Here is a 16,243-nt window from a genome sequence, read left to right as displayed (position 1 = left end):
ATCTGTCATTTACAAATATATTCTTCCATACTGTAGGGTACCTTTTTGTTGTATTGATGGTGTTCTTTGCTGTACAGAAGCTTTTCAGCTTAATATAGTCCCACTTGTTCATTTTTGCGTTTGTTTTCCTTGCCTGGGGAGATATGTTCAAGAAGAGGTCACTCATGTTTATGTCTAAGAGATTTTTCCCTATGTTTTTTTCTAAGAGTTTTATGGTTTCATGACTTACATTCAGGTCTTTGATCCATTTCGAATTTACTTTTGTGTATGGGGTTAGACAATGATCCATTTCATTCTCTTACATGTAGCTGTCCAGTTTTGCCAGCACCATCTGTTGAAGAGACTGTCATTTCCCCATTGTATGTCCATGGCTCTTTATCAAATATTAATTGACCATATATGTTTGCGTTAATGTCTGGAGTCTCTAATCTGTTCCACTGGTCTCTGGCTCTGTTCTTGTGCCAGTACCAGATTGTCTTGATTACTGTGGCTCTGTAGTAGAGCTTGAAGTTGGGAAGTGAGATCCCCCCTACTTTATTCTTCTTTCTCAGGATTGCTTTGGCTATTTGAGGTCTTTGGTGTTTCCATATGAATTTTTGAACTATTTGTTTGAGTTTGTTGAAGAATGTTGCTGGTACTTTGATAGAGATTGCATCAAATCTGTATATTGCTTTGGGCAGGATGGCCATTTTGATTATATTAATTCTTCCTAGCCAAGAGCATGGGATGAGTTTCCATTTGTTAGTGTCCCCTTTAATTTCTCTTAAGAGTGTCTTATAGTTTTCAGGGTATAGGTCTTTCACTTCTTTGGTTAGGTTTATTCCTAGGTATTTTATTCTTTTTGATGCAATTGTGAATGAAGTTGTTTTCCTGATTTCTCTTTCTATTGGTTCATTGTTAGTGTATAGGAAAGCCACAGATTTCTGTGTGTTAATTTTGTATCCTGCAACTTTGCTGTATTCCAATATCAGTTCTAGTAGTTTTGGAGTGGAGTCTTTAGGGTTTTTTATGTACAATATCATGTCATCTGCAAATAGTGACAGTTTAACTTCTTCTTTACCAATCTGGATTCCTTGTATTTCTTTGTTTTGTCTGATTGCCGTGGCTAGGACCATCAGTACTATGTTAAATAACAGTGGGGAGAGTGGGCATCCCTGTCTTATTCCTGATCTCAGAGGAAAAGCTTTCAGCTTCTCATTGTTCAGTATGATGTTGGCTGTGGGTTTATCATATATGGCCTTTATTATGTTGAGGTACTTGCCCATTTTGCTGAGAGTTTTTATCATGAATGGATGTTGAATTTTGTCAAATGCTTTTTCAGCGTCTATGGAGATGTTACTTGTGGTTTTTGTCCTTCTTTTTGTTGATGTGGTGGATGATGTTGATGGATTTTTTTAATGATGTACCATCCTTGCATCCCAGGGATGAATCTCACTTGATCATAGTGTATGATTCTTTTGATGTATTTTTGAATTCGGTTTGCTAATATTTTGTTGAGTATTTTTGCATCTGTGTTCATCAGGGATATTGGTCTATAATTTTCTTTTTTGGTGGGGTCTTTGCCTGGTTTTGGTATTAGAGTCATGCTGGCTTCATAGAATGAGTTTGGGAGTGTTCCCTCCTCTTCTACTTTCTGGAAAACTTTAAGGAGAATGGGTATTATGTCTTCTCTGTATGTCTGATTAAATTCCGAGGTAAATCCATCTGGCCCAGGAGTTTTGCTCTTGTGTAGTTTTTTGATTACCGCTTCAATTTTGTTGCTGGTAATTGGTCTGTTTAGATTTTGTGTTTCTTCCTTGGTCAGTCTTGGAAGGTTATATTTTTCTAGGAAGTTGTCCATTTCTTCTAGGTTTTCCAGCATGTTGGCATATAGGTTTTCATAGTAGTCTTTAATAATTCTTTGTATTTCTGTGGAGTCTGTCATGATTTTTCCATTCTCATTTCTGATTCTGTTAATGTGTGTTGATTCTCATTTTCTCTTAGTAAGTCTCGCTAGAGGCTTATCTATTTTGTTTATTTTCTCAAAGAACCAGCTCTTGGTTTCATTGGTTTTTTCTATTGTTTTATTCTTCTCAATTTTGTTTATTTCTTCATTGATCTTTATTATGTCCTTCCTTCTGCTGACTTTAGGCCTCATTTGTTCTTCTTTTTCCAGTTTCAATAATTGTGATGTTAGACTATTCATTTGGGATTGTTCTTCCTTCTTTAAGTGTGCCTGGATCGCTATATACTTTCCTCTTAAGACTGCTTTTGCTGCATCCGACAGAATTTGGGGCTTTGTGTTGTTGTTGTCATTTGTTTCCATATATTCCTTGATCTCTATTTTAATTTGTTCATTGATCCATTGATTATTTAGGAGCATGTTGTTAAGTCTCCATGTGTTTGTGAGCCTTTTTGTTTTCTTTGTAGAATTTATTTCTAGTTTTATAGCTTTTGTGGTCTGAAAAGTTGGTTGGTAGAATTTCAGTCTTTTGGAATTCACTGAGGCTCTTTTTGTGAGCTAGTATGTGGTCTATTCTGGAGAATGTTCCATGTGCACTTGAGAAGAATGTATATCCTGGTGCTTTTGGATGTAGAGTTCTGTAGATGTCTATTAGGTCCATCTGTTCTAGTGTGTTGTTCAATGCCTCTGTGTCCTTACTTATTTTCTGCCCAGTGGATCTATCCTTTGGGGTGAGTGGCATGTTGAAGTCTCCTAAAATGAATGCTTTGCATTCTATTTCCTCCTTTAGTTCTGTTAGTATTTGTTTCACATATGCTGGTGCTACTCTATTGGGTGCATATGTATTTAGAATGGTTATATCCTCTTGTTGGACTGAACCCTTTATCATTATGTAATGTCCTTCTTTATCTCTTGTTACTTTCTTTGTTTTGAAGTCTATTTTGTCTGATACTAGTACTGCAACCCCTGCTTTCTTCTCTCTGTTGTTTGCCTGAAATATGTTTTTCCATCCCTTGACTTTTAGTCTGTGCATGTCTTTGGGTTTATAGATGGGTCTTGCTTTTTTATCCATTCTATTACTCTGTGTCTTTTGATTGGTGCATTCAGTCCATTTACATTTAGGGTGAGTATTGAAAGATTGTCCATGCAGGCTTTAGATTCATGGTTACCAATGGTTCAAGGTTAGCCTCTTTAGTATCTTACTGCCTAACTTAGCTTGCTTATTGAGCTGTTATATACACTGTCTGGAGATTCTTTTCTTCTCTCCCTTCTTATTCCTCCTCCTCCATACTTTATATGTTGGTTGTTTTATTCTGTGCTCTTTCGTGTTTCCTTTAACTGCTTTTAGTGGGTAGTTAATTTTATTTTTTGCCTTTAGTTAGTATTTGGTTGGTCTGCTTTTTTTGCTGTGATTTTATTTTCTCTGGTGACATCTATTTGGTCTTAGGAGTGCTCTCATCTAGAGCAGTCCCTCTAAAATACCCTGTAGAGGTGGTTTGTGGGAGTCAAATTCCCTCAGGTTTTGCTTGTCTGGGAATTGTTTAATCCCTCCTTCATATTTAAATGATAGTCGTGCTGGATACAGTATCCTTGGTTCAAGGCCCTTCTGTTTCATTGCATTAAATATATCATGCCATTCTCTTCTGGCCTGTAGTGTTTCTGTTGAGAAGTCTGATGATAGCCTGATGGGTTTTCCTTTATAGGTGACCTTTTTCTCTCTAGCTTCCTTTAAAACTCTTTCCTTGTCCTTGATCTTTGCCATTTTAATTATTATGTGTCTTGGTGTTGTCTTCTTTGGGTCCTTTCTGTTGGGAGTTCTGTGTATTTCCGTGGTCTGTTCGATTATTTCCTCCCCAGTTTGGGGAAGTTTTCAGCAATTATTTCTTCAAAGACACTTTGTATCCCTTTTTCTCTCTCTTCTTCTTCTGGTACCCCTATAATACAGATATCGTTCCTTTTGGATTGGTCACACAGTTCTCTTAATATTGTTTCATTCCTGGAGATCCTTTATCTCTCTCTGTGTCAGCTTCTATACGTTCCTGTTCTCTGGTTTCTATTCCATCAGTGGCCTCTTGCATCTTATCCATTCTGCTTATAAATCCTTCCAGAGTTTGTTTCACTTCTGTAATCTCCTTCCGGACATCTGTAATCTCTTCATCCCTTAGCTCTTGTATATTTCTCTGCATCTCTGTCAGCATGTTTATGATTTTTATTTTGAATTCTTTTTCAGGAAGACTGGTTAGGTCTGTCTCCTTCTCAGGTGTTGTCTCTGTTATCTTGGTCTGCCTGAAATTTTGCCTTTTCATGGCAATAGAGATAGTTTGCAGAGCTGGCACGAGTGATGGCTGGAAGAACTTCCCTTCTTGTGGGTTTCTGCCTTCCTCTCCTGGGAGAACAACGACCTCTAGTGGCTTGTGCTGGGCAGCTGTGCGCAGACCTGGCTTCTGATTCTTGCCTGGCTGCTATGGAGTTTATCTCCGCTGTAGCTGTGGGCGTGGCCTGCCTAGGGTTGCTGCTCCGATATGTTGGAGCTACGTTGGAGGGGGAAGGCCGGGAGGCTATTTATCTCCATGAGGAGCCTCCGTGCTCTCTGCTTCCCAGGGGGTTAGAGTGCCCAGAGTTCCCCAGATTCCCTGCCTCTGGACTAAGTGTCCCAGGACGCTTCCATCCAGCAGTGCGGTCCCTGTCCCTTTAAGACTTCCAAAAAGCACTCGCTTGTCTTTGTCCCCAGGGCGCCGGCTGCAGGGACCCGCTCACAGGTCTTACTGTCCTGTTTCCCTAGTATCCAGGGCCCCACGCATGCACTGTGTCTGTGCTCTGGTGCGGATGGCTGGGGCTGGCTATTTAACAGCCCTGGGCTCCCTCTTCCTCCCCGCTCCGACTCCTCTCCTCCCACCTGGAGCAGGGGTGTGGGGCGCTCGGATCCCACCATGCTGGGGCTTGTATCTTACCCCCTTCACGAGGCCCTGGGTTCTCGCAGGTGTGGATGTAGTCTGGCTGTTGCCCTGTGTCTTCTGGTCTCTCTTTTAGGAAGAGTTGTCTTTGTTGTATTTTCAAAAATATATGTGGTTTTTCGAAAGTTTCTGTGATGAAAGCCCTTGTACTGTTCACCATGTAAGAATTTATTCACTATATAAGAATTCGTTCACCATGTAAGAACTTGTTCGTTATGCTTCAGAAGATTGGAGACTGATGAGAATTAGGCTTGAGATGGATTAATGATTGTACATTGAGCATTGACCCCCCTATACTGAATTTTATTGTTAACAACCATTTGATCAATAAATATGAGAGATGCCCTCTCAAAAAAAAAAATGAACGAAAAAAAATATATGTGGTTTTGGCAGGAGATTTCCGCTGCTCTACTCACGCTGCCATCTTGGCTCCGCCCCCCCAGAATTTTTTTAAGTGTTAATTTTTATTTATTGATTGATTATTTTTATTTTTTATTATTATTTTGGTATCATTAATCTACAATTACATGAAGAACATTATGTTAACTAGGCTCCCCCCTTCACCAAGTCCCCCCCGCAACGTACCCCTTCTCTTATCAGAATTTTAAAACACACAAACTGTTCTAAGTGGTGATTCTTTTTTAGTCCCTAGTCTAGGTACCTTTATGGGAAAACAGTGTTTCTCTGAATTGTTCATTTATGCATTATGTGGGATGTCAGAAAAGAATTCTGCCCCTAAAAACAGTCATGCAAAATCCTACTTAGCCTGAAATTTTATAGTTAAGCTTTCATTTGGGTTACGTGATCTCTTAATTACTCAGAATTAAGTGCTTTAGTCAACATTTAACTCTGTGGCTTGGCTTAGTGCCTTTCACCTAATAGTTGATGTATTTTTAATATCAAATTTCTTACAACTTTTTACTCTGTTCTTATTTTTAGAAGAGGTATAGTTTGGCAGTGGGGCCTCCCAAAAAAGACCCAAAAGTTAAGGGTGTCCAGTCAGCAGCTGTAAAGGCTTTTCTGAGGAGAAAAGAAGAGGAGCTAAGGCGAAAAGGTATGTATTTATAGCTGCCTACCTTTACCGTTAGCTTGTACTTAACCAGTGGATGTTTGTAATAACAGTGTAATGGATTTGTTGTTTGTGTGTTTGAGTCAGCTGTATTTATAACATTACATATGTTCCCATGTTGATTACTTGTATGGATAGTATCCTTTATTCCCTTCTAGAGTGAAAGCTTTTAAAGAATATTGACCGTATCTTCAAATTGGTCATAGTAGGTTGCCAATAAGAGGACCTACTTACTCATTCTTTGACATTGGTTCTGGATCTACTTATTTTATAGTGTGTGTGTGTGTGTGTGTGTATACGCATGTGTGCATGTGCATTTTATTTATTATTAATAGTGCTATCTAAAAGATGGACAAATTTTTGAAGACCAGTAAACTCAAAAAGTAATTCCACTTCAGTCAGATGACAGAGAAACTGATTAAGTTTTAGTATTAATTGAGTCATAATTAACAACTGTTAGTACTCACTAATGTTCCCTTAACTTGGTTTATTTATTTGGTATGGACTATTTTTTCTATTTAAAGCTGAAAGCCAAGTCTCTCTCTTGCTTAGTCATATAGAAAAACCCATGTTACCCACTGATTATGTAAAGATGACTCAATTGGTACTTGTTCAAATGACTTCCTCATTTGATTCCTAGATGTCTTCAAATTGTAACTCGAATGCTGCTTGTGTTTTGGCCACCTGCTCGGTTTCAGGTGAACCTACTGTTTTTATCTTGAAACCTTGAAATAATATATTCTTGTTTTGTCTCTTTTAGCTTTAGAGGAAAAAAGGAGAAAAGAAGAACTAGTGAAAAAGCGAATTGAGCTGAAACATGACAAGAAAGCAAGAGCTATGGCTAAGAGGACAAAGGATAATTTTCATGGTTACGATGGGATTCCTATTGAGGAGAAGTCAAAGAAGAGGCAGGCAATGGAAAGTCACACTAGCCGGGGAACAGACCAAGAGTATGAGATGGAAGAAGACGATGAATTCTTTGAATACAATCAAGCAGAGTCAGAGCAGGAGTATGAGGAAGAGCAAGAGCCTCCCAGAGTAGAACGCAAACCAAAGGTCCCCCTTAAAAGTGCCCCACCACTCATGAACTTCAGTGATTTACTCAGGCTGGCTGAGAAAAAGCAGTACGAGCCAGTGGAGATCAAGGCTGTGAAAAAAACAGAAGAGCGGCCTATGACTGCAGAAGAACTTAGAGAACGAGAATTCCTTGAACGGAAGTCTAGGAAGAAGAAACCTGAGACAGATACAAGACTACCTCCAATCAAAAAGGCAGCCTCTCATAAAGAAAGTGTGGGCACTAAACTTAGCAAAGGTTCTGGGGACAAGCAGCCTTCTGTTAAGGGTACTTCCCTTCTTCATGCTGAGAAGAAACCCAGACCCAGCACAGCCAGTGAGAAACACCTTGGTTTGTCTTCATCCCAATCCATGCCGGTGGAGAGGACCAAAGCAAGATCTGGCAGTTGCTCCCAACCCTTGCTTCGTGAGGGCCATGACAGATCTGTTTTCAATGGGGCTGGAAAGCCCAACTGCAGCACCTATTCACCAAGTGTCCCAAAGACTTACACTAAAGGGACTCAAAGATCTGCTACTGAGCACAAAGCCAAAAAATCTCCTCCCTATCCCATCCATTCCAGGCCTGGGCCTGTGGTCACCCCACACAATAAGGCTAAGAGTCCAGGTGTCAGGCAGCCAGGGAGCAGCTCTAGCTCAGGGACTGCTCGACCAACAGTTAGTTCTGGCTCCATGCCCAGGCGCCAGAATGGCAGCTCCAGCTCAGGACCCAAGCAGTCAGTTGGTGGGACCAAGAGGCCCGCCAGTGACTTAAACCCCTCTGTACGGACAGTCAGTGGTGCGAGTTGCCCTGGGCGACCTGCAAGCAGCTCAAGTGGCCCTGGGCGACCCATTAGTGGCTCAGGTGGTTCTGGGAAATCTGTGGGCTGCTCTGGTGGACCCGGGTGGCCTATAAGCAGTCCACATGACCTTCGACGACCAGTGAGTGGGTCAGGTCCCCCTGGGCGACCAGTCAGTGGTCCTGGGCGGTCACTAAGTGGCTCAGTTCCAACTGGACGGACTATCAGTTCAGGCCCTGGAAGACCAGTGAGCAGCTTGGGACCTGGACGAACAGTTAGTAGCACAGGTCCCCTCCTGAAGCCCAAGTGCACTGTTGTCTCAGAAACAATTTCTTCCAAGAATATAATTAGCCAGTCCAGCAATGGACAGATGAATGGAATGAAGCCTTCCTTACCCGGCTACAGATCTGTCCAAGGTAAACTGCCCCTACCCTAAGAGTATGTGTCACTGTGGGATTAGAAAGAATACTTTATTTTATATGACCAGAGACCCTGTGACCCTTTCCATGTGCCCTTATGTTGATAGAATCCTGATGTTTTATCTCTCCTGTCCTGAGAGTTCCTTTAGTGATCATGTCTTGGGAAAGGTGTTCGAAAGAGGCTTAATCCAGGGCCCTGTGTGTAATGTCTCAAAGCGCAATACTAGGGTATGTGATTTATTAGACAGGGTAGTGTGTGTGCCTTATATGTATAATTCAAAGAATGAATTTATCTTTACCTTTTCATGAGAACCAGAGAGACCTGTCTTCAAGGATTGGAGTGTATTTGTAAACTTGAAGCCATTTGGTGCATTATTTATTCATCAAATATTTGTTAAAAAATCCACTATGTGCCAGGAACTATTTTAGACTGCTCTTTATGTTTCTGTTTTTTACAGTGGACAATATCAAGGCCCTAGCTACTGATCCTTTAGGAATCTCCTGTGCCAAGGTACCAGATCATTGGTAGCACCTATTAGCTGCTAGGTTACAGTGTCTTCATGGTAATAGCATTTGTTAAAGCACTTTTTAGACACCATGGAGAATGTAAAAAGACATGTTTTAATCTTTCTACTTCATCTGGAACATTGGTTCTCAACCAAGGATGATTTTGATCCCCATTGAACATTTGGCAGTGTCTGGAGACATTTTTAACTGACGTATTTGGGAACAGGGGTGTTATTAGCATCTGGTAGATAGAGGCCAGGATGCTGCTGCATCATACGAGGCACAGGACAGCCTTCTCGTAGTAAAGAATTATCTGGCTCAAAATGTAAGTAGTGCCAAACTTGAGAAAGAAACTTGGAGCAAAGGAGACAAGCCATGAATATTAAGAACAACTGTAGAACAACAAAAGGAGCTTCTGTAACCAAGGACTGGGAGGCAGTTGTGCTCAGATGCTGGTGTATTGATCAGTGCCTGTCCTTTCCAGAGTTTTTAAATTAGTCTTTTGGCAAAATGACAAAAATAAGGGTAGTGTAGTGAGTTTTTCCTAAAGTCAGTTTTAGTCAGTTTGTATAATTATCCATAGGTTTGTGATTGTACAGCTATTTACAATTTTTTTTTTAAGAAATGTTACCAGTTTTTTAAAGCCAGAAGAATGGTAATTACTAAGCTAGAAAATGTACCAGATAGTTCTGGTAAACCCTGGGATAAACAGGAATTCTCTTCCTTGTGGATATTATGAAACAGCAGGGATGATGTAGTAATGACCCCATGCTGTGGGTCAGCTTTTGCTAACTGTTTTTTGAGGATACCATCTCCATGAGTTCTCAAAATCTCAGTTTATATAGAACCGTTTTCAATTTTAATGCTCTTAAAAATAATGGCTTTTCTATTTTTAGGTCCTCAAAGGCATCCCTTCTCTGGTGGTTACAAAAGGCAGCGAGAATACGAAGAGGAAGATGATGATGAATATGACTCTGAAATGGAAGATTTTATTGAAGATGAAGGAGAGCCTCAGGAAGAAATATCTAAGCACATTCGAGAAATCTTTGGCTATGACCGAAAAAAGTAAGACTAACAAAGATTTAGATAAATGTACTTTTAATTTTGAATAGTTTGTGCTTGGGGGGGCAATAAACATTAATAGTAGAGGTATTAAATACAATTCTTAATTAGGAACACTTGGATGATTATTTAGATTTACTCTTGGCACTTGAGAATTACTTCAGAATTTTTTGTGTAGTTACTTGCATGAGGGCCAGAAAATAATCCCTTTTTAAACCACTGTCCTTATAAAATAATATATTTAATGACAGTGAAGCAGCTCAGTGTAGTAGAGCTCGATTGGTTTTGAAATCAGGTGGCCATCCACAGAGCTATGTTGAAAGCTGGTCTGATCTGATGCCTGCTTTTCTTTGGTGTAAAAAGCTTTGCTACTCAAAAGGCCCCATGGCAGTAGTATGGGACCAGTAGCATTAACATTACCTGGGAGGTTGTTAGAAATGCAGGCTCTCAGACCCCACTGCAGATCTACTGAACCCAAGTTGGCTTTATAAAGTTCCCAGATGGTTTATATGCACATTAAAATTTGAGAAGCACTGGTATAGAGGAAAGATCAGGGTTTAAATGCAAGTTCCATGATTTACTAGCTGAGTAAACTTGAGCTAAATAATTTTTAAAATGATATTTAGAAGGATCAAATGAGTTGTACTGTACATGTGAAACAGAAGGGGCTTACCACAGTGCCTATCCATCAACAATTACTACCTCCTTCAAAGCCATGGATATGAGAAATTAGAAGACAATCCTAAGAAAAGTTATTTTTTTAAAAAGACATTTGGTAGAATAAAGAAAATTAAAAAATCTAATCTTAGTGTCATTAGCTCCCTCTGTGTTCTTGGTCAAGCCATTAACCTCTACTTCAGTCTCTATTCTGAAGTCCTTCTCTACCTACTAATGGTCATGAAGCTCAAATGAGATAAACATTTTTCATATATATTGTGCTTTCAGGGTTTTAATAATACGCTCTTATGAAAAGAGAGGTGAGTGAGTTGAGTAAACATGGTTGGCTTGGTACTTCATCAACACTGTATTTGGGAAGAGTTACTTTCTGGGAGTAGTAAAGACTCATTTAATTTGTCTTTACTTCAGAAGCCCCCTCTACCCATCATCTGCCCCCCTTACTCTGCCAAGCAAGGAGGAGTAATCCTAAGTGTGTGTTTGACTTAATTATTAAAATGTTCATTTAAAAAATATGAGGATGATTTCCTTTAGAAAATTGAATTTTTGTTCTTTTTTCTAATAACTGATTTCCTCTTATCAGATACAAAGATGAAAGTGATTATGCCTTACGTTACATGGAGAGTAGTTGGAAAGAGCAGCAAAAGGAAGAAGCAAAGAGGTAAGTACAAAATTTTGCACATGTGAGCAGGAATGTCCTAAAAATTCTTGTTGACTGCTTCAGTTGTACCTTTGGGATTTGGGGCCACTGTTCTGAATCCCAGTTGTGCTTACTTGCTGTGAGCCTATTAACAAACCCCTTAGCCTTTCTAAATTAAGCTTTCTCATTTGTAAAATGAGAATATACTATTTTTACTCTTTGAGGTCTTGTGAGGATTAAGGGAATATGTACAAGTTGCCTAATGCAGTGCCTCACCCCTGTAGGCACACAGTAAATGCTGGAGGCCTCCTCTGATCCCACTGTAGCTTGATCTTATTTTTCTTTCCCCATCCTAATTCTCTTTCCACATTAGATGCATCTCAGTCTTGCTAACCTGTATCTCTGCTGGCCTCAGAGACCTGGTGAGGGATACTGAGTTTCCTCTGATTCCTGTGTAGAAAAACCTGATAGAAAATGAATGATGATTTATTGGGTAGGGATAACAAGTGATATTATTCACCAGTTAGCTGGATGAAATAATTTGCCTCAGTCTCAACCCAGAATATTAAACCTCTTCCTTCCTCTTTTCCTCCCCTCCTGTAATTAGATAAAATACCAAACTAAAGTGTTGGGTAGGGACAAGAATAGAACATTTTATTGAGTGTTTCTTGTTTATCTCAACACTTCTAAAAATAAAGAGCAATTTATATTTTATTACTTTAAAGGGAATATTAAGGCATTTTGTGTTGAGGTCTTTTTCCCCCTGTAGTTTGTGTGTCTGGCAGTGCTCCTGGTAAAAAATACTCCTGCCAGTCAGTTTTCAATGGTGAAACTTGGAGGCATTTTGAGTGTATCAGTCAGCGCATTCCCAGTTGATATGTCATTCTTGCTTTTTAAAGAAAGTGGTAATTTCATGTATATTAACAAATACCTTCCCTCTCCTTTTTTTTTTTTTTTTTGACAGTTTAAGACTGGGTGTGCAAGAGGACTTGGAGGAAATGAGACGTGAAGAAGAAGAAATGAAGCGCCGAAAGGCCAAGAAGCTGAAGAGGCGTTAGCTGCTTTTATTTATTTTTGTGAAATTCTGGAGACACTCTGTTGCAAGGAAGTCCTGCCTTCAGACTGAAGAAGCCCCCATATCATTTTGGATTTATACTTGGGTACTCAAGGAGAAAGAATGCATACTGTCATTTGAGCATAAAGTATTGTCAAATACTTTCCAGGGTGAAATCTGTAGTGCAGATGATAAAATGCCCAGTGAGTGATATAATGCTCTTACGAAGTTAACTGTTCACAGGTGCCAGCCTTGATCCTGAGGAGCTATGCACTCTCAATGTGGGGCCGCTCACCAGTCAGCCAATCATGCATCATTCCTTTGCTACTTCAAAGGGAAAAAAAAAAGATTGTCTGTTGACTTCCATAATTCTGCTGATGTGTGAGTAGAGCATTTCCTGGCTCCCAGCAAACTTACTGTCTTTTTATGAGGAATCTGGCCCCCTTCCATGAATGTTGCCTGCAATAAAGTGACCTGTCCTAATCTATATGTTTGGATTGAGTGAGAATTTGAAAATGTAGAGTAGGCCTTACAATGATATGGATGTCATCTCTGTGACTTTGAAGTAAAAAGTAGAATAAATTACATTCTGCATTATTCATGGATTGGATGCTGAGCATTCTTGTTCACTAATTAGGTGATTAGGAAATTATGAATTTTTCCATGTTAAAACACAAGGTATGCCATTTACTATGAAAATATTCTTTTCCAAGTTTTCCTTTCGGATTTACTGTTATGTTAGCTTTAGTTTAAAATAGACAAGGTCACTGTGCTGATTTTTATCTAAAAATTCATTCATTTTTATATTAAAGAAAAAAGTACTTATTTTATTCAAACATTAGATTTGGAAGAGTAATAGTTTAAAAAATGAGAAAGTGATGTGAGGCTCCCCTTCTCCTTATTCCCCTCTCCTATTATAAAGATATTTTGGGAAAAGATGCCCCTGTACCTCTTAATGACTGCATTTTTATCTTAAATTCTTTAGAAATTGCAAAAACCAAAAAACAATTCATGTTTATCAAGAGCACCACCTTCTCTTCTTGTCCACATTGCACTTTTATTTCAAACTATGCACTGTGAAGAGGTTTTTCCCCCAGGTAGTAAAGCATGTTCCCTGTTACTGGTGTTTTACTGGGCTATGGAACTTTCTTCATGCTTACCTTCCTTAAAGTCATGTCTATAGACTTGATATCTCTTAAGCCTCAAGGAAAATCAGCAACAGAAAATGAGATAGGATGATGCTAGAGTGCATTTGTCCTTGATTCTAAATGTGGAGGGTAGGAGACAGTGGTATATAGGCTTGTAGAACAGTTCTGTAATAAACATTGCAGCTGTCTTAAGCCATGGGGATGGTGAGGATTAAGAAGTAGGAGAGGTTGTCCTACAAAGATTCCTTACTTTTCAGCAGGTCCAAAAGTTGTTTTTGTGTATCCTTTTTATCCATAAAGCTTTCTTTATTGAAATTTGAGTATTATAGATGGTCATTACTAGCTTCCCTTAATTAGACGACCATGTATCCAGTCCCTAACTTATTTTGAATTGAGTTTCAAATTTTGAAAATGCTAGGATTTAAGTTTGAAATTGAATCCTATGAAAGGTGTCTTTGTCACTGGGAGTAACACCCCTTAGTGCTCCACACAGAACTGTAAAACTGGTGGCAGAAAATCCTGTTGACTACATTTCACTCATCTCAGATACCTTCAGTGAAATTGATTTCAGTGTAGTGTAATAAAACAGGTTTGGGACATTATTTCCTTTACTGTCGCTTAGATGGTCCTCTCCCACAAGTTTTTTTTCTTGTATCTGTTTTTTTCCAACATTCAGGCTCTCTGAAATCCATAATTGTAATCAAATAATTGTCAAAGCTGAAAGATTTCTGGTGGCTTAAGGTTTACTAGCACTTTACTCAATGATATTGTGCAGTTATTTGTACAGAAAGGCACCGTTGTGCTAGATGAAAGTTCGAGAACTTGGTAGGAAGTCAGGTTGTGTCCTTAAGTGTCTGTCACCTATGAGTGCATTTCTTCTATAACAGATGTATTCTTCAGCATCAGCATTATAAAAAGATACTCAGTAGCTCATTTAAAAAAAGTTCTGAGCCTTGTAAATTAATTTTGGTCTAGTTTCCAAATCCTGTCTTCCATTTTGTTCTGTAGTTTCAGGCCGTCCTTACAAAAAGCTGACAAACCTCTGAAGAAACTGGAATAGGCTGTTATTTTTATCAAGGTTTACAAATTAAGTGCTTGATTTTTAATGTCTTCTGTTGTTTTGATTTTCAGATTTTATTAATTCAATATATGAAGATGTGCCTTTTATTGGGTAATGTTAATTCACGAATGTAGTAATGTTATTTCATGATTGTAATAATGTTACATGATCATGGGTGCGGCATTCTCTAACAGATGATGTGAAGGGAAAGTAGTTTTCATAAAACTCGAATGGCTCTTATTGCACGGTCCCACTTTTGATGTTGCTAAGTCAAAGCAAGGGGCACTTTCTTTTATGGCTACTTTCAGAACTTGTCTTTGTATATTCTCTAAACTATAAATGCAATTATGTCCATTTGGAGGCCAGGGTACCACATGTCACAGGCAGCCTTACATGTGTGCCATGAAAAGGTTCAAAGACTGTTAACAAAAAAAGAAAGTCTATGGGAACTAGAAATTTCACTTTTTAAATGTAATCCCCAAGATTTTCTCCAAGAAATAAATTACTCTTTTGTATTTTGTAACTTAAAAGCAGCTATTAGTACATTTCTGAGATACAGCAGGAGACCAAAATGAGTTCAGAAAGAGAATAAATATATGAAGAGAGACTGGTTGGTTTATTTTCAATGTACTGAATATATTAGACTACTATTTATTTTGTGAGTGGATGTGATGAAATAAATATTCAGGTGTTTAGTGAATGATTAAGAATGGGATATAGATTTCTTTGGAGTTATTAAATCCATCATGTCTTTACATAATGGACAAATCAAGTTAAAAAAAATTTACATAGCTTAGCTTGTTTTCTGGTGCTGTTGATCTGCAAGAGAATCTACTTTTGCATACACAGGTGAAAGTTTTGCAATTTATGTATAAAATAAATTGTAGGTATTAAAAATATTTTATTGATATTTTCACCAGTTTGCATTTATTTACCAAAACTCATATATTCCTTATTTCATCACCCTGAACATTTTTCCAGCTAAAAACCCCAGTAGACTCATCAGACTTCAGAAATAGGGTTTGTATCCACACGAATGCCTCTGTTTGTTCCTTCTGTGTTCACGTCTGCACAGCCCCTACCACTGATGACTTTCCTCTCCCCAACCAGCAGATTAGAGAATTGTTCTGCCATCCAATACCCGAGTTAGGAGGACTGGAGGTATGCTCAGGAAATTGGAGAGAATATAGTTCCTCATCAAAAGTATCAGGTCCCCTATAATAAAAAGAGCCTGAGATTTGTGAAGGTGATTCCTTGGGAATATATATGAGGCAGATGGGCACAGCCATGCAGCCAGAGAATTTAGGCACTTAACCCCAGTGAAATGTGTTGAGTGTATGTCATGTAAGATGTATAAGAGATACTAGTATCCCAGATTCAGATATTAACTAAATGTTTTGCTTATTGATTTTGAATTCATTTTTCTTTCCATAAAAAATAAAAAGGACAATCCAGTCAGTGCATAGAGCCATTACCAATGGTTTAACAAATATACCAAATCGTCATCAACAAAATGTTGCTTACATAACCAAAAGATCCCTTTGCTTGTAAGTGTTCACTTCTGAACAATGGAACTGTGAGTCATCCCCTACCAGCCACAGAATGGGAACTGTTCCATACAGTTTCTTTTAAAAGTATTTGCTCCTTTTAGGTTTTATTCTCTCTCTTAGGGTCAAAAAGATCCAAACCACCTTTAGAAGGATTATTAGGAATATCCTAGGGCTCAGACATCCATGGGTCTTAATACTTAGTTTTCATCACTGGTCTCAGACTCAAACCATGATACTGAGGAATGAGCAGTTAGCTTTTGTTTCTACACATGCTGTCTGCATTAGCAGCAGTCTGCTAAAAAAATCATCAGGC

At 38.7% G+C, this 16,243-nt stretch overlaps 1 protein-coding gene across 1 annotated transcript in view; it reads left to right on the top strand.

Annotated features, from left to right (window-relative positions):
• SPTY2D1 (SPT2 chromatin protein domain containing 1) overlaps positions 1–15,296 on the top strand; it is a 33,888-nt gene extending 18,592 nt beyond the window's left edge. Inside the window, exons 2-6 of the mRNA XM_017658331.3 lie at positions 5,836–5,950; positions 6,726–8,231; positions 9,638–9,806; positions 11,062–11,139; positions 12,083–15,296. Of these exons, the coding sequence (XP_017513820.3) occupies positions 5,836–5,950; positions 6,726–8,231; positions 9,638–9,806; positions 11,062–11,139; positions 12,083–12,176 (1,962 nt within the window). The 3' untranslated portion in view covers positions 12,177–15,296. The remainder of the gene's footprint in view (positions 1–5,835; positions 5,951–6,725; positions 8,232–9,637; positions 9,807–11,061; positions 11,140–12,082) is intronic.
• The last annotated feature ends 947 nt before the right edge of the window (positions 15,297–16,243 follow it).

The sequence above is a fragment of the Manis javanica genome, chromosome 11, assembly GCF_040802235.1.
Source record: "Manis javanica isolate MJ-LG chromosome 11, MJ_LKY, whole genome shotgun sequence".
Lineage (NCBI taxonomy): Eukaryota > Metazoa > Chordata > Mammalia > Pholidota > Manidae > Manis > Manis javanica.
Note: the sequence above shows the minus strand (reverse complement) of the source record. Positions and strands in the feature narration are given on the sequence as shown.